The sequence below is a fragment of the Trichosurus vulpecula genome, chromosome 6 (assembly GCF_011100635.1).
Source record: "Trichosurus vulpecula isolate mTriVul1 chromosome 6, mTriVul1.pri, whole genome shotgun sequence".
NCBI lineage: Eukaryota > Metazoa > Chordata > Mammalia > Diprotodontia > Phalangeridae > Trichosurus > Trichosurus vulpecula.
This window is the reverse complement of record NC_050578.1, coordinates 282,696,223-282,714,300: the sequence shown is the minus strand read 5'-3', so window position 1 is coordinate 282,714,300 and position 18,078 is coordinate 282,696,223. Positions and strand designations below refer to the sequence as shown.

The window sequence follows — 18,078 nt, the reverse complement described above, 5'->3', positions numbered from 1 at the left end:
GGGCAGGCTGCCTGGAGGAGGTAGGCTCTTCCCATCTTGTCTGAGTAGTGGCCAGGGGTGCCCAGTGGGGTGGACACAAGACTGAACTCTTCCAGCCAAGAGGGAAAAAGAAGCCAGGGAGCAAAAGCCAGCCCCAGGTTGAGAACTCTGAGGGCTGCAGAGTTCAAGATTGCTGCTTGGGGGTGATGTCCCCATGGATTAGCAGGGGTTCTCTTTGGAGGGAGGAGTGGGCTGCACCTAAGGCCCCCAAAGGGGGCCCAAACGGCAGGGGGGATCCCCCTCCCTTCACTTCTCTATCAGTGCTGGGCCCCTGCCTTCCACCCTACACAGTGGGCATGACTGAGACTGCTCTGAAAACAGCACCCTCTGGCCCTCTACATAAAGGCCAGTGAGTCCTTGGGTAATTTCAGCCTCCTGCCTCAAGCTCCTGCCCAAGCCCCTGCCAGCCCAGGCTCCTGGGAGCCTAAGGGGACATTCTAAGTATCAGCCAGCAGGCACAGCTCTGGTGGGGGCAGAAATAAGAAATCAGGCCTGGTAATGGCATGTAGGGCTGAGATTGAAGTTGGGAGGTGGGCTGGAACAGCTCCCTTGGCCCTCCTGCCACTCTCCCTTCTCCCATCCCTTGTTGGGCATGGGGGGCAGGGGAGGAAGAGATGGGGGCCTTCCAGCATGTGTGAGGAACTTCTCTCGGCCCAGTCGAGAACCCCTCCAATTACAAGAGGAAGGGCAACCCAGGCCTATGGTAGTTGTTGGCCCTTGGTTTTCTAAGAGGACAGTGGAGTCGTGGGCATCCGCTGGGTGTAGGGGAGGCAGACATGCCTAAGTCTCTCTTCCTGAGTCATCAGAGTCCAAGGGCTGGACAACAGCCAGGGTGACAGGCCGGGGCAGGGCATGTTCCATGCAGGACCAAGCTCTGAACATTCACAGCATCTGCTTCAGCCCCTCGTGCCTTCTTCCACCCATTCCGCCAACACGGGGCAGATGCCCCATGAGCCACATTGGGTACCCTCAGCCTGGTTTAGCGCATCTGCCTGGATGGGGTGTGGCCACTGCGTACAACAGCTTCTGGGAGCCACCAATCTACCATTAAACATTTATTAGGCACCTTGGGTATTCCAGGCACAGTGCTAGGATCTGGGACCACAGAGACACAATGAAAAGCAGGCCCTGGGGAGATGGGGTGCTTTGAGGAGGGAGGGGCTGTCTCCCCCCCCAGGAAGGACTGGGCCCTGGGGTCAGCCTCTGCTGGGGTGGCGAGTACCCTTCACCTGCTAGGCTGCCCCCCTTTTCACAGTACCAAGGGGAAGTCAGAAGGTCGAGGACCACTCTGCGCATTTCCTAGATGAGAAAACTGAGGCTGTCCCGGGCCCTTTTCTGACCACCTGCCTCAGTTTCCCCTTTTGTTCCTGTGGTTGACGCTTCTTTCTGCCTGCAATGTATCCTCCAGGAAGCTCTCCCAGAGAGCCCTCAGCCATCCTGTGGCCAGATAGCACCCATGCGTCCCCCGCCTCCCCCACTTTACCCTCCACCCTCTTCTCCACCAGACTGCGCCAGGCCAGGACAAAGCCCCCAGGAAATCCCCTCCTCCTAGGCGCTGAGGGCCCCGGGGCCTGGGACTCAGTTTCCTCACTAGTCCCTCTAGAAGTCGGTCAGGGCCTGGTATCTGTCCCAGGTGCGGAAACGGCCCGCTTGGGGGAGGGCAACAGAGACAAAGGTGTGGAGGAAGGGAACGAAAGGCACGAGCGGGTCGGGGCACGGGCGCTGCGGCCTCCGGCCGCCAGACGGCGATGCAGGCAGCGGTCACGGCGCAGGCGCGGCAGCCAGGCCTCGTCTCGTTCTACCCTACTTCCGCCGCCAACAAGGAAGTTCCGGAAGCCGCTGTCAGAGCAAACGCGAGTCATGGCCCGCAATGTCCTGTGAGTACAAGGCGGAGAGGGGGGAAACTGAGGCCCGGCGTGCCCACGTGACCCCGGCCTCCGGAGGGGGACTGGCCACCAGTCACCCCCGGCGTGGTCGTGCACGGCGTTCCCTCCCCCACGTGACCCACGCCTTTCCTGGGGCGCGCTCTCCGCCCTCCTCTCCCTCCCACCCTGGCTCCCGCAGGCCCCGCCCACGGCCCCGCCCACTCGGCGGGCAGCAGCGCCCCCTGCTGGCAGGGCGGGTCCTGAGGAGAGGGGCGGGGCTTTGGCTGAGTGACTGTCCACAGGGGCCAGAACCACGGCCCTCCCCCCCCCTCCAGGCATCCCTGCGCCTGCAGAGCCGAGGGCTAGCCCGAGGGCCTCCCTGCTGCCCGCCTGACTCACTCACTCCCCCTTGCGTTCACTCGTTCACCCCCGGGCTATGTGAGTAACCCCTGCGGGGGGGGGCCCTGCTGTCCATCTCGAGTACCCGTCGCCCATGACGTCTTTGCCCCTCTGGATTCTTCTGGTCCTTCTCTTGGGGGCTTCTCAGAGGGAGCGGGGCTCCTGTACTGCCCCCCACCAGCCATTTGGGTTCAGTTCTTAAACACTCTCCATCCATCTCATCGCTCTCTTCTGCCCAGGACAGTTCCCTGAAAGCCCAAGCCCACCTTCCTCGGGCGGCTGGACGCCCGTTTCCTGCGCCAGGCAGATCCTGATGCACATTGTTCTCTCTTCCTTTCTGTTCTCCACTTGGACCCCCTTCAGTTAGATTCCCAGGACCCTGCCCAGTGGGCTTTCACTGGACTGAGCAGCTTCTCGTGTGCCCTCTGAGATTTCTCTGAAGGGCACCCCATCCCAGGCAAGGAGCCTGGTGCTTTCATGTTTTAGGGTGTGCCTCAGAAATCCATCCACCTGGCCGGCTACTGATCCTCCTACCTGTCTGCCCTTCTGCCTGCCTGTCCATCCGTCCGTCCATCCATCCGTCCATCCGTCCATCCATCCATCCATCCGTCCATCTGTCCATCCATCCATCCATGTACCTACCTGACCATCCACTGATCTACCTCCCTGTCTGCCCATCCGCCTGCCTGCCTGTCCATCTGTCCATCCATCCGTCCATCTATCCGTCTGTCCATCCATCCATCCATCCATCCATCTATCTGTCCATCCATCCATCCATCCATCCGTCCATTCATCCGTCCATCCATCCATCCGTCCATCTGTCCATCCATCCATCCATGTACCTACCTGACCATCCACTGATCTACCTCCCTGTCTGCCCATCCGCCTGCCTGCCTGTCCATCTGTCCATCCATCCGTCCATCTATCCGTCTGTCCATCCATCCATCCATCCATCTATCTGTCCATCCATCCATCCATCCATCCGTCCATTCATCCGTCCATCCATCCATCCGTCCATCTGTCCATCCATCCATCCATGTACCTACCTGACCATCCACTGATCTACCTCCCTGTCTGCCCATCCGCCTGCCTGCCTGTCCATCTGTCCATCCATCCGTCCATCTATCCGTCTGTCCATCCATCCATCCATCCATCTATCTGTCCATCCATCCATCCATCCATCCGTCCATCCATCCATCCGTCCATTCATCCGTCCATCCATCCATCCGTCCATCTGTCCATCCATCCATCCATCCATGTACCTACCTGGCCATCCACTGATCTACCTCCCTGTCTGCCCATCCGCCTGCCTGCCTGTCCATCTGTCCGTCCATCCATCCATCTATCCGTCTGTCCATCCATCCATCCATCCGTCCATCTGTCCATCCATCCATCCATGTACCTACCTGGCCATCCACTGATCTACCTCCCTGTCTGCCCATCCGCCTGCCTGCCTGTCCATCCGTCCGTCCGTCTATCCATCCATTCTTCTCCCTGGCTGTCTACTGATCTGGCTATCTATATCTACCTGCTAATCTATCTATGTATCTGTCCGCCTATCTATCTCTGTCTGTTTGTCTGCCTATCTGCCAATCTCTATTGATGCAGACCCAAGGCTAAGCCCTGAGCATCCAGACAGATTGGTCAGTCCAGTGGGGAGATAGCACCTAGGGAAGGCTTCAGCCGCTGGTCTGGCAAGAGGTCCTAGGGGCCGCAGAACATGGATGCCAGGCCTTTTCCTTGATGTCATCCTAAAGGAGACATCAGGTAGGTGCCTGATGTTGGCTGCACCGAGGGTCCCTTCCTGGCAGATTGTCTGAGCTGGAAGGAGCCTGGGAGTCGCTCTGGTCTGGGCTTGGGCTCTGGGAACGCGATTGTAAAATGTTTGGTCACCGTATCTCTGTATCTCTGATGGAGGAGCCCAGCTGGCGTGCAGCGGGTCTGAGGCACTGCCCTGTGCCAGGCGTCCCTCGCCCCCTCCCCGCTGGGGTCCCCTTCATCGGCTCCAATCGCTCTCCTTGCCCGTGGGGCAGTGACTGCCTTTCTTCTTCCTCCCCAGGAAGGCCAGCCTCAGTGACCCTGAGGGACGCCGGGCTCTCCTCCTCCTTGTTCCCAGACCCTCTTTCTTGCCCCAAAGCAGGCTGGGCCTCTTTGTTCTGTGGCCAGATGCCTTTGGGTCCTCTTCACAACTCCATGGCGTGATCCAAAGTCGTTCACTTTTGGCGGCCTGGGTTAGGCAGACTCGTTGCTGACGAGCCATGGTCCAAGGTTCCTTAGGTGCAGACCACAGAGTGTCCCCAACGTGGTGGTCTTAAGGTGCACCCTCCCCTGAACCAGCCGACATGCACTGTGGGAATTGGCCACCAGGGGGAACATGGGAGGCCACTGGCCACCTTCTCGCACCAACACGAATGGCCACTGGAGGGCCTTGGGCAAGCAGAGTCCAGCTGATGCCTTTGCGCCCTCAGAGACACCGGCAGAGGTCTCTCTGTTGCTTAGCCTGCCCTGGCTGAACCGGAGTGGTTGTCCTTAGAAGGGTAGGAGTGAGCCTTCATGGGGTGGTGAATATTGGAGCTGGGACAGGTCATCCTGAGGCTCCACACACCTTCAGAAAGGGAAACGGGCCCAGAAAAGGCAGGATGCTTTCCCACCTTCTCCTGGTGAATTGTGCCATAGTACTTTGTATACAGGGCGTGCTTAATAGAGGGTGGATGGGCAGGGAGCCAAGCGAGCTGAGTATTCTGGGAGCAGGCCAGCATCAAGGTGTAGGCTCGGAGCGCCCTGGACAGCTGGGCAAAGGGGCATCTGTCTGCCGCTGCCCAGGCCTTCAGATTCTGACCACCAAGATAACCGACTTGGGGTCTTTCTGGCAGGTACCCCCTATACCAGGCAGGAAACCCCCAGCTGCGCATCTTCCGGACCAACTTCTTCATCCGGCTGGTGAGGCCTGGGACCGCACAGCCAGAGGACACTGTGCAATTCCGAATCCCAATGGAGTAAGTCCTTGTAAGGGTTGGGGGGCCCTGGCGGGGCACAGCTCTGGAGTTTGGACTCATTCCTTGGGCTATGGAAATGTCTGAGAGCAACCTCAGGGAAGGTTCTGGGGTGGAGACATGTGGGGCCTTGAGTGCTTCCCCCGGGGAAGGTCATCATTACCCCCTTCACCATGGACCTCTCATTGGGCAGACTCCTGGGCTCGGGAGAGATCCAGGTCTAGTTATTTCTCCTGGCTACTCAGAGCCCCTAGACAGTCAGGACCTGAGAGGCCTCCCTGGGCCAGGTACCCTCAAGCTTAGCCCCTTGGCATCAGGACAAGATCATCACAGATCAAATCGTAACTGAGCCAAGAAATCCCCAAGGGCTGGTTTTTCTGTCTGAAGCCCGATGGAATTCCTTGGCCTCATCTACTGAGGAAGGTTAAAGGTTCTGTGTGGACAGGGGGAATGTGGGTGTCCCCCTGGAAATTCAGGTTCAGGGCTTCTCTACGGCTGGGTGACCTCCCTGGGTGGGGGCCTGGGCAGGCAGGGTGGACATTCTGGAGGGCTCCTGCCTGCCAGGTACAAAGCAGCCTTTGTCTGCTGCAGGCCTCCCCTGGCCTGGCTGACCTAGGAAGCTAGATTTGGTGCTGTGGGGGTGGGGGGCAGGTTTGGGCTCTGGGGTCCGGCCAGCCTGGTCAGTGTGCCACAGTGGTGAGCCGCCTAGGGAGGCAGATCCCCAGGGCCTGTGTGGACTTCTCTAGGTCAGAGAGGCCCCACTCAGGTGGGCTGTGTCCACAGGCGGCCTCCGGGGACACAGCCACCGTGGCTGGGCTTTGGGCCAGAATCCTTGCTCAGTCTTTGGTGTCAAAGCGCCTTCTCTCTCTTGTCTGGAGTGCAGAATGACCAGAATTGACCTCAAGAATTATCTGCAGAGCATCTACAATGTGCCTGTGGCTGCCGTGAGAACCAGGATCCAGCATGGTGAGTGGGGCCACCTCCTTTGTCTTTGTTCTCTGCAGCTCTGCCGCCAGTGACCAGGTGGTGGCGCTTCAGGATCAGAAGAGGTACCCGTGCAGCCTCATGCAGCCTTATGCAGCCTTGGCGCTTGACGGGCTCTCTCCCCTCCCTGCCTTTGTTCCAAGCCTCGCGGCTGTGCTGGGGGTGGGGGGCAGTGCCCCCAGCCCCTTGGAGTCTCCGCTCCACCACACTCCCCAGTGTTCCCAGGTTCAAAGCCTGCTCAAGAGGAACCCCCCAAAGAGGGACATCCTTTGGCTCATAGACAGAGGGACACTCCTTGGTGCATTGAACCGTTAGCCCACAATTGGTAAATGACAGGGTGAATGGGGGTGCCGGGGCCAGCTAGGAGCGGCCGCAGCTTCTGGGCCTGGGCTCACTGTTGATTTCTGGGGTAATTGGATCTGAAATCAGGAGCTCAAGGCAAAGGGAGGTCTCTGTTCCAACAGGTTCCAACAAGAAGAGGGACCACAGGAACGTGCGCATAAAGCAGCCCGATTACAAGGTCGCTTATGTCCAGCTGGTGAGTCAGGGCAGGGGCTACCTCAGGGCCTGGCTCTAGGGAAAAAGTGGATGAAGCATTTTCCCCACAACCCCCCCACCCAGTGTCCAGTGAGGGGCCCCAAGAGGGAGAGTGGGCTCCTCCTGCCTTGGAAGGGCTCTGGGCCTCTCCCTTGTGGCTGAAGGCAGTGGGTCAGCAGGTTGCCCTGGACTCCCAGGTTGTGGGTATTGGGTGAAGGAAGCTTCAGAAACCTCCAGAGTAGGGCCGTTGTGGGTGTGTGTGTGTGATTAAAGCCCGAGTGGAGCCATTGGGGTGTGGGTGTGTGGGTGTGAGTGTGGGTGTGAGTGATTGAAGCCTGGGAAGGGCAGCTGGCCCCCACTAGCAGTTAGGCCACAGTGTCATCTCTGTGCACCGTCAGTTAGCATGGCGCAGGGACGTCTTGCCTTCCCTGGCTGAGCTCCTCAGGCCTGTCCTCTCCCCATCGCAGGCTGCCCCTGGGGTCCAGCCAGAAGTTCAGTCCCGGGGCTGCCCAAGGTCTGAGCCCAAAGTGGTGTGGGGGCCTCTGACCTTTGCTGCTCCCTCCACCCAGAAATGTGGCCCTTCCCAGATCTCTGTCGAAATCCTGGCCATGTGGCTTCCCCTGGAATGTCCCTGACACCCGCCCAGGCTCTCTGCCTCCCCTCCGAGGCCTGAGTTTACATGGAGTAAGGCTGGGTGACCCTTGGCTTTAGCTCCCCAGGTCAGGGCCTGGGTCTTCCTTGTCTCTGTGGCCCCTGGTGCCTCCCCTTGGCCAGCAGATAGCTGAGATTGCTCAACTATCAGATAAAAAGCCCCAAAGAAGCAGGCTGTTTGCCTGGGGAGGGGGGTCCCATCAGTGCCCCAGGGTCTCACCCTCTGAGGCCTCTGGCCCTTTGGCCTTGGGCCAAGTTGCTCTGGTGGGGGGGGCATAAGAAGGGGCCAGAGACACCGATCTTTGAAGCCCCCTTCCTGCCTGGGCATCTTTGGGCCTCAGAGGTTGCCCTCTCTCCTCCACATGCCTTTGGGCAGGGGCTGCATCGGGGCCAGCGACGGGCCTGGGAACCCCACCATTTGTTCCTAGCTGTGCTCTCTCCAATTTCAGTTTAAACAGGAGAGAGCCAGCCTGGTCTGGCGGGAGCTCCGGGGTCCTGCCCCAGACTGGCCAGTACTCCCTGGCCCTCCAGATGGCAGTAGTGCTCTTGGGCAGGCCAGGGCTGGCATGGGCTTGGGGCGCCTTTGTGGGGAGTTGGGGTTAGGCTCGCCTCCTTCCAGACAACAACTGCCTTCTTTCTCCTGCCCAGGGAGCCCACATATGTGTTTGGGCTGGGAGCCATGGGTGTGTGGCGGCCCAGCCCACGGCCAGAGAAAGCCCCTCCGCAAAAAGGCCGCTGTTGTGGGGCTGGGCTGAGCCTGGTTGCGGCTGGGGGCCCCCCCAGCCCCTTCAGGGGAGGCTTTTGAGTCATCTGAGCCTCTCCGTCCCCTCGGGTCCCCCACCCCCCAGTCGTGAAAATTGAACTGTGCCACGGAGATCTCATATCAGCAGCTGCCTCGGGCTCTCCTTTTTCCTGAGACTTAGCAGGGGAACCGTGTGTGTGTGTCTAATGGCACCGCTCGGGAGGGCTCCTTGATCCTAATTTGTAACGGCCGACCCCCCAGCCTGGGGGACGGGGCTGTCTCCTGCAGGACTGGGCCAGCCTGGAAGGGGGGGGCGGGGAGTGGGAGCCCGAGTGATGGGAACAGCCTGGGGGGGTCACTTGAAGGGGCCTGGGCAATCATCTTTATTTTGGTTGCTGTTCCTTTTGACTCTTTGCTTGGTCTTTCACCACTAGATCTTACTGTGAATGGTGTGGTGGGGCGATGGGAAACAAAGACCCGGTTAGAACCCTATTCTCTGTTGTGGGCGTCTAACCTATCAACCCTTGCTTTTGCCCTGATGCCTCAGTAACCCAAATAGCCCCCCCAAAATGCCTTGACTTCCCTGACGGGCCTGGCAGACCGAGCAGCTCAGCTCTGCCGGCAGAGAAGGGGTTAATGGAGCACACAGTCCCTGAAAAGGCTGGGGCTGGGGGCACCTTCCCTTCTCTTTGTCCTGGGGCTTTGGGGTTGGCTTGGGTTTTTTCTCTCCCGGGTTCTTTTCCACTGGTCAGCTTTTCCTTTCTCTTTGGAAGGAATGGGGTGTCTTTCTTTTCTTTTTTTTAAGTGAAAGGTCTCTAGATAGTGAAAATTCTCTAGATAGGAGAAGAGTTCCTTCCCCAAGGAACCCTAGATTTCCGCGCGACCTTTGTCTCCAGTAGGAAGCGAGCCCCTCTTTCAGCCCGAACCTTCCCTGGCTTTTCTGAACTATTATAAATTGCAAACTTTGTATTTACATTTGAAAATGTCGTTTGGCATCCCCCTCCTCTTTAGAAAAGCGGCCGAATCACCTCCATAGATCCACCATAAATCCCCCTGTTCTGGGCAATCAGCCCTGTGTGTAAACTACTGCCCTTTGGTATTTTAAAAAAGAAAAAAAAAGTTTGGAGATGTGTAAGCTAACCCTCCCGAAGCCAGCCACGAAGCATGCTCCATCCCTGCTTTTCCTCACTCCCCCCAATCCGATCAGAACTTAGCAGCCTTCAGTGCTCAGGGTGCCCCGGGCTGGCGGCCAGCCCAAACCCAAACTCATGGACAAAGCGCCGGCCCTCACCTCCTTTTAATTATTAGACCGTTCCAGACGCAGACGCTCTTTGTGTCCCTTGACCTATCTTAAATGTCAAAGCAGTTCTGTATTTAGTATCAGCAATCTTACTGAAAATTCAATCAGTGCTGTTTTTGAAATAGGAAACAATTGTGTGGTTTTAATATTTAATACAGTGATATTACTGGAGCACCAGCTCCACGAGTTGGGAGTCTCGTTGCCCCGCTCCTGCTCGCCCTGGCCCGGGAATCACCCCCAGGCCGGGCTGGAGGCAGCGGCTTGGGGCGCTGGCCTTTGCTGATACTGATCTATGCTGAGAGTTCGAGCGAGAGACCTAAGACCAGTTAATTTGCAAAGCCTTTCTTGATTTATAGAGCGCTGCGGACGGCCGTATTTCTCGGCCGCTCTTTGCCGAGCCCTGTGCCAGGAGGAGGGGTGAAGGTCTGGAGGGCTCCCCCCTCCGGGGAATGAGCGCCGTTAATGAGGCCACAAGCGGGACAAATGCGGCGCAGTGGAGAGATAATGTCAGGGAAAAGATCGGTGTCCCAGAGTGATGGTTTCCTGCTGCTAGATGAAAGCGGAGGCTGAGGCCCCGGACACGCTCCGCCTGCCGGGACTGTGGTGTCCGTCGTGGCCATCATGCCAAGCAGCAGGGAAGGGGGGGACTATTAATCATTTCGTCTGATTGAATGGGGTCTGCCCGCCTCATTACTAGGTGGCCGCGCAGAGATGGAGGGGAGGGGGGAATGCCGGGCCGGACCCCCGCGGGCCGTTCTCTGCCTCGGCTTTTGTTGGGCTGGGAGTATTTGCTGTTTCTCCCCAGGCTCACGGGCAGACCTTCAAGTTCCCAGATCTGTTTCCCGAGAAAGAACCGAGCCCTGAAGCTGGCTCCGTTGATGATCTCCAAAATCAGTTTATGGAGGATGAAAGGCAGAGGCAGAAGGGCGACCCCCGGCGCGGGGGGGTCCCCGACTGGTTCGGCTTGTGACGGGGCTGCCCGGACCATTCCGGAGGGCCCCGCGCACTGCCCGCGGGAAGAACACTTCTAACAAGGCAGAATTAAAGTTTTGCTTTATGGAAAAGGAAAATGGTCTCCTTGTTTTCCATTTTTTTCCTTGTGTAAACTGGAGGTCTCCGGCGTAGGGGCGGCGGCGGCAGCAGCATACTTGGGCTAGGTGGGACTAGGCTGCTTCTTCCTTCCTTCCTACAGAAAGATGCCCCAGCCCCTGCGCTGCGCTTGTGCTCCCCCTGCCCCACCGCCTGGCAGAGCCGCCCTTTAGAGGCTCGTATGCAAGAAGTCTTGGCCCCAGGATGCCTAGGGGATTGTATAGAGATGGGTGCCTCCACCCGCAGAGACCCCGGGCGAGGGAGAGCCTGAGGCGTCCTGGGCAGAGGTCTAGACCAGGGCTCCCGAGCCAGTCATGGAAGGGAGACCGGGTTTGCCCGTGGAGGGCGAAAGGCTGGCCAGCAGGGGCCTGGCCACCACAGCCTCGGGGAGGACGGGAAGGTGGGGAAGCCGAGCCTGCTCTGCCAAGGAAGCAGGAAGGAGGAGGCCAGAGGAGTGTGAAGGGGCAGCGGAGAGCAATTGTGTTCTGACCAAAGGAGTGAACTGCGTCTCGGGCGTGGTAGCTGTAGCCTGTAGTCTGGTTTCTAGGGCTGAGAGGCTGGACCAGGGAAACCAGGAAGTAGAGGGGATGTCACTAGGCAGAGGCTGGGGGCTGGCCGCGGGAGGGGGGAGGGGGCCCCGACCAGTCACAGTGATGGGGTGCTTGTGCTTGGACCCTATTCTTTTTTTTTAATTTAAATTTATTTATTTAACATATTTGGTTTTCAACATTGATTTTCACAAGAGTTTGAATTACAAATTTTCTCCCCATTTCTACCCTCCCCCCCACTCCAAGATGGCGTATATTCTGGTTGCCCTGTTCCCCAGTCAGCCCTCCCCTCTATCACCCCCCTCCCCTCTCATCCCCTTTTCCCTTCCTTTCCTGTAGGGCAAGATAAATTTCTAGGCCCCATTGCCTGTGTATCTTATTTTTTAGTTGCATGCAAAAACTTTTTTTTTAACATCTGTTTTTAAAACTTTGCTTGGACCCTATTCTAACATCACATTTCCCCTTAGCCTCTGCTTGGGTGCCTGTCTGTTCCTGAACTCGTTTTAAAATCCCATCTCTCCTTAGCTGCAAAGCATTGGCCCTAGCAGTCTCTCTCGGGCCAGTGTTGCCCACTGCCTCTCGAACGTTGTTGCGAGCAGGGTCCCATAACCAGGGAGGAGCAGAGCTGAACCAAGGTCTCGTACCCCAAAGTCTGGACCTCCAGGCAGAGCCTGAGCAGGGCCAGGCCAGGAAGGGGCACTGGGAGGTTTGTTGTTAGTTGTGCCCAGGTGAAGGGCTCAGGCCCCGGATACGGTACCGGGCAGCCCTTGGAAGGGAGGCCCCACTCCTGACTAGCTGTGTGGGGTTTCTAACCCAACCTTGTAAATAAGTACCAACTGTTTACCAGCCTGCCTTCCCTGCAGGCAGCTCGGTAAAATGAGGAAGGACAGGGAGGCACAGGCAATCAAAAGGCCCAGACCCATGGCCCCAGGGACCAGGGGCTCCGCCTTCTTTCACCTTTTCACAAGCCCCCATTCTGAGTGAGGGGAGCTGGGTTGCTCTGCCATTAACTCTCCTTTGGTAGCTTTGCGTTGGAACAAAGGATGGGGAGAAGGCCTGCAGACCAGCATGTATGCTGGAGCTCCTGCCCAGGCACCCGTCCCAGTGGCCAAGGCCAGTGGGGCTGCTGGCGGTCCCTTCTTCCTCGTTCCAGGGGCCCAGGCTGCCTCAGGGCCTTGTGGGACTGTCTGGCAGGTGCCCGGGCGAGGCTTCCCAGTCCTACTGGACGCTTATGAGGCCCTGGCCTGCTCCAGCCTTCCTCTGGAGCACTCTTGCTTGTGCCCAAACCCGGCAGCTCCCTGCAGCCGGGAGCCTCCTTTCCCAGCAGGCTCCCTCGGGTCACTTCATCATCCTGATTCCCAATCAGAGGGGGACCGTGTTGTGGGTGCGCCCCAAAGGAAGCCAGAGTGGGAGGATGGCACTACTCGGAAACTGCTAACAGAGCATTGGTCATTGATGTGGCAGAGGGCAGAGGCTGCTCAAGCTGGCTTCCATTCTTGTCTCTCTCTCTGCCCTTCTGGGTCAAAACAGTACCAGCTGGAACCAAGGGGCAGAGTCACCCTCGGGTGGGGGGCCTTCCTGGCTTCCTCCCCCCAGAGGCCGGCAGACAGGGCAGGGAGTGGGTCAGAAACCGGGATTCTTGCCCCTTTTTGCCAGGCTGTGAATGCCCTCTCCCATGAAATCCCAGAGCTGGGAGGGAGCACAGGGCCTGTCTCTGAACAAGGATCCCCCACCCCCTTGGCCTCCAGAGGCAGCCCCTTGTATGTCAGGAAACTCTGATTGACGTCAAGCCCCAACCTGCCTCCCTTAACAGCCATTCATCTCTGCTGTTCTGCCCTCTGGGGCCAAGCAGAGAAAGCTAATCCCTTCTCCGAAGGGCCCTCTCACACTTCCTTTCTACCTCTTCATTTTGGTGCGGGTAGGTGGACCTTTATTGTGCTCTGCTTGTCCCTACGGGTTGGATTTCCCCTGCTGAGTGTTCAGTTGAGGAGAAAGAAAGCCTGGGCCCTCCCTGCTCCGCCATCCCCAGACTGGGAGAGCCAGGTGGTCCTGCCCCAGTTCTGGGTCTACCTGGAACACCTGGCTCTCCCTTGGCATGTGGGACCCAGGCCTCTGTGTAAGCTCCTTGAATACGGGGAGCTCAACCTCTTTTTCTGAGATGGCTTGTACATGCCTCAGTGGGCCCAGGGCAGGGACTCCCAGGTACTCGGGCACCCCCTGTTGATGAACATGGAAGACTCAAGGAAACCCTTCCCTGGGCTTTGCGATTGTTTCTGATGACATGGGGTGTTGGTCTCTGGAGCAAGCACTTAGGACACCTCGATCTCTGCTCAGCACCAGCGAGTTCCATTTCCCTTTTCTTCAAAGCCGTTCCACCCTGGAAGCCAGAGGCTGAACCCCTCTGGCCAGGAGACCTCTCCCTGCCAGCTGCCTTCCTAATCCCCGGCCTGTGAGAAGGTGAGCGCCATGAAGCCTGCCTTTTCTTCACCCCCACCCCACCCCTGCCCCCCGCACTTTCCTCTCCTTGTGTTCTTGGCAAGCGGACCCACATTTTCATTTCAATGAGATTGGAGAGGCTCTGGACTGCCCATTTGACAAAACCACCCACAGCCTGGAGCAGCCTTCTGGCTCCTGGAGTCGGAAGACATTTGAACACTAGTTTACGGAGGAGCATGGAGGGTTTCACAGACGTTAGCTAATCCTTCACTGCCCAGGAGAAAGTACTGTTCTTCTGGATTGCCGCAATGGGGAACGGAAGGCCGTGGGCACTTCAGCTGGGATTAGAACCCAGGCTTCCTGACTCCCAGTCAAGATGTGGAAGAACCTAAGAGCACACCACCCCCCTCACACAAAAAAGACGTTTCCAACAGTAACTGGACAGTGCCTTTCTCCCCTTTTTGGCTACGTCAGGAGCGCCTTCCGAGGGTGAGCTGGACCAGCGGACAGGAGGGCCCCCTCCCCGCCCCACCCTGGGGCCCATCCCGCCCCCTCCCCTCTCATCGGCCCATTAGCGGCACTGATACAAAAGGCTCAGACTTGAAATGGTGGATTAGAATGAGGTTTGGGGCCAATTTGTGGATTCCAGTTGCCCACATTCGTCTTGTTCCCCAGGACCATGAATCAAATGGACTCTTTTCATGTTTGAATGAAAAGCACACGGATTCACACACAAGCCTATTGTGACAAGGCAGCCTATTGTGGAGTTCTTTAAAGTCCCCAAATTAAAAGAATGAGCTGGAAGCATTGAGTGTGGATATTAGAATATCTGTTTATTAAAACCATTTTCCCCTCCTGTGGGAGCAGCGGCTCCGGCTCCTTCCTTGGCTCTCTCTGAGGCAGGGTGGGCAGCAGCCCGAGGGCTGAGGTGTTCGGGCCCACGGGAGACCCACCTCCTGCCTGGGGAGGCAAGAGGCAGGAGAAGCAAGAAGGCCAAGTTTGGCGCTTTCGAGGACTTTGGCGAAAACCACTCGCAAGGAACGTTCCTTGTTCCTTGGGGCAGCGTCAGAAAGAGCGGAGTCTGGCCTGCCCTCTGGCTGCCAGCCCCCTGCCTGGGCTGCCACCGGGCCCAGTGGGCCTCTGTGTACTGGGGGCTCCTGGGCTGGAAAGGGAAAGGTCCTGGGCCCTCAGCTTTGGCTCAGTCGTCCTGGCTGCTTCTCTGGGCTACAGCCCACCTCCTCCTCCTTTCCCTGCTATGCCCTCCCAAAGAATATTCCACAGGGGCAGCTGTGAGTCTTTAGGGCTTAGGATCATCAGGCTTCCCACGAAGACCTTGGGTTGGGATTTCACATATTACTGAGCTGGGTTGGATTGGGGTTCCCTCCAGGGCCCCGGCTCTGGGGGTAGTGTCAGAGAATATGGTTCAACAATCAATTGGCCCCGCTTTCCAGGAGGAGAAACTGAGTCACAGCGAGTGGAGCTGGGCTCAGGCTCTGTCAGCTTCTCTCCCAGCCTCTCTCTCGGAGGCTCCAAGCCCTGCTCTGGGAGGGGACGGGGAAGAAGTTTGCCAGGGTCAGGGCACATCTTACCCTGTGGTTCCAAAGCCCGGTAAAGGACAGAAAACACAACCAGAATGAGTTCAACTGTACCTTCTGAAGGAAACACTTCAGGGGCCTTGGGAGTGACGGGGCCTCTAATTCACAGCAGAGAAAGGAATCTCACACCTCATCATCTCCGGGCTTGGGGAGTTCTGTGGAATGGGAATGCCATCAAGGACTGCTCAAAGCAGACCCAGGCCCGGAGAAGGACCGCACTCTTCATGGGACCTCCCCCAAATGGAAAAAAGCCGTTTTCCTTCCTCCTGTGCTTCCCATTCTCTGTCCACCCCCACCCCACTGTACCCCTTGCTCTGCTTAATTCAGCTTTCTCCCATGGCTGCACGGGGAGCTCGCTGAGGCCAGTGACTATGCTGTATCCTCTCGTTCCAGCCACAGGGGCTGCTCCTCTTACTGGACATTCAATAAAGAAGGGGGGCAGAGGCTTGGCCATAGAGCTCCCCAGTCACCTGCCTCCATGACTCATGGCTTACTTTGTAAAACAACAACCCCCCAAGTTCTCCTGCCCCACTCTGGGCCAGCTCCCCAACCCCATCCCTGGCCCCGTGGCAGCTCTCTGGTGGAAGCAGGCTACAAATGTTTCCCGGGATGACGTCAAAAGCAAGAGAGATGTAAGCCCTTGGCAGAGGACCCCTTGTGGGCCACAAAGAATGGAACCCTTAGGGCAAGGATTTATTACCAGCAATAGTAAGGTGAGAGATCAGGTTGGGGAGGGGTCAGACAACAACCTGTGTCTTCAGGAGGCTTGTCCTGGTTTGTGTGTGTTGGGAAGCGCCTTGTCCTTGAGGCCCAGGCTGGCGCCTGTGCTTGGACATCTCTGGGCTTTTCCTAAAGCTACAGGGCTCCCAGATGGGGCTCCTTCCTCTCCCTCCTCCTCTTCACCTCTGGCCAACCTGTCAAACCAGGCAGGATGAGGGTGACTGGACACAAAGTGGGGAGGGGACCTGCTCCCCTGCACTCACACCTGGACAGCAAGTAGTCCAATTCACGCTCTCCCAGGAGCAGAGACCAGGCTTCTCCCCAAGTTGGCCCCTGGCCTGGGGAGACAAAGAATGAACTGGCCAGCCCCTTCTGTGATCGGGAGCTACCCCCAGAGAGAACCAAAAAGGGATTTGAGCAGTGGGGAGAGAGGGTGCCCAGCAGACAGGCAGAGGGCATTTCTGCTGGCAGCTCCAGAGCAGGTGAGGCCATGGCCAAAGCCAGGGTCCTGTGTGCCCTCTCCAGCTGGGGCAGCTCTCAGGGTCCCAGCATTTCCCTCTCTCAGACAAAGAGCCGTCCAGGTATTAGATCTAACCTGTCCACACTTCCCTCTACCCTCCTCACCTCCTCAGGGACTGAGGTGCCCACACAGTGCCCAGGGGTCTGGCCCCCGAGTGATTGGGTGGTCACAGGGCAGGGGAAAACACCACCTGTTGTCAAGGCTACAAGCATCAGCCAACTGGGGTCTCTTATCCTCTTTCCAAATCTGTTTCTGCCTCTGTGAACATATCCAGACCATGTCATTGCTGGAACAGGGGATAGTCCCCAAGGGAGAGTCAGCCCCTCCTCACCTTGAGTTCCCCCCCCCCACTGCCCCCAGGCTCAATGGCATTCCCAGAGAAGCCTCCTTGAACAGCTGGGGAAGGCTGGCCACACTTACCGGGGCCTCCAAACATCCTGTTTATTCCTACACCGGGAACAGTTGATTGAAAGATAAATAGCAGAAGGTTGATTAGAACCACATCTCCCTTTTGCCTGGACATCACCAAGAATGACAGGGGGTGGGGGTGGGGGGCTGCACAGAGCTGGGACAAAGGAGAACAGCCCTCTGGCCTCTCTCTAGTACAGTCAGGTAGTGAGAGCCAGGACCTGGCGGGGGGCTGCCACAGGGTAAGGTCCAGGAGCCCTGGGGGGCCACCTTTCCCTGAGTAGCTGGGGGTGGGGGAGGCCCAGCCTAGAACCCAGCCAGCTTTCTTGATGAAAACTAAAGTGGAGAAGAGAGAACAGGGCCAGAGTCTACTGGCCAAGCACCAGCCTCTCTCCCCCGACTTGTTTGCTCATCACTTGTCCTGGGCAGAAGCCCTGCTTCCTTTGCAGGGGGCCAGGAGACCTTTGGGACAAGGGGCAGGAGACGAGTCAGCAGCTTCCCAAGGCCTTCAGCAGTTCACTCAGGGGTTGGAGCCCCTCAGCCCAGGGCCCGGAGCTTGAATTTCCTTGAGATGAGTTAAAGCTGTCTGGGCAGGCTTGCTTAGCCAGGCCCTTCAAGTGAATGGGTGACTGTGGGAGCAAGGCAGTGAATGAGTCCCCAAAAGCAGCCCCAGATACCCAGCATGTGTGGGCAGAGACACTGGTCCCCACCTAGCCTGGGAGCTCCACCAGGCAGTCGTGCCCCACTCCTTCCCAAGGTCCCTCTGCCAGGGGCAGTCCCCCAGCCCCCAGCCTCCATATCCCAAGCCTTGCCCCAGCCCACTTGGCCTGCAGGGAAAGAGAAAGGGCAGCACCCAGACACATTCTGCCCTCTGGGAGCACCTGGTCTGTCCCTACTCCTCTCAGGGCTCCCCTGATCCTGCTGCCAGTCACCTTCAGCCCCTTCCCCACCCCCTTTCCTTTGTCTTCTCTGTTCCCTTCCCATCCTGGATGCCTGGGTTGGGGCGGGGGTCTCACCAACAGGCCCTGCTCTCCTCCTCCCCCTCTTCTCCCCTTCCCTGCTCTGTTCCCCTAACCCCAGCCCACACTGGGACATCACTATCCACCCTCCCTCAGCCATGCTGGTGAAAGTCCTCTGGCCATCTTTGACTCTCACTTCCTGGGCATTCTTCTGTCTCCCTTCTCCAAGGAGGAGGAAGGAGAGACAAAGAGAGCCTTGTTTCAGCCATCCAGACCCCTGACAATTCAACAGA

General features: G+C 58.0%; 1 protein-coding gene across 2 annotated transcripts; it reads left to right on the top strand.

The window, feature by feature from the left end:
• The first annotated feature begins 1,850 nt into the window (after nt 1-1,850).
• MRPL23 (mitochondrial ribosomal protein L23) lies at nt 1,851-10,580 on the top strand. 2 transcript variants are annotated; one of them, XM_036763813.1, is made up of 5 exons: nt 1,851-1,916; nt 5,177-5,299; nt 6,180-6,262; nt 6,745-6,818; nt 10,316-10,580. In XM_036763813.1, exons 1-5 carry the CDS (start codon nt 1,900-1,902, stop codon nt 10,478-10,480), a joined length of 462 nt encoding a protein of 153 aa, XP_036619708.1. In that variant the 5' UTR covers nt 1,851-1,899; the 3' UTR covers nt 10,481-10,580. The 2 variants fall into 2 exon arrangements, with proteins under 2 accessions (XP_036619708.1, XP_036619707.1); XM_036763812.1 differs by lacking the exon at nt 10,316-10,580 and adding an exon at nt 9,867-10,301.
• Nucleotides 10,581-18,078: the final 7,498 nt, after the last annotated feature.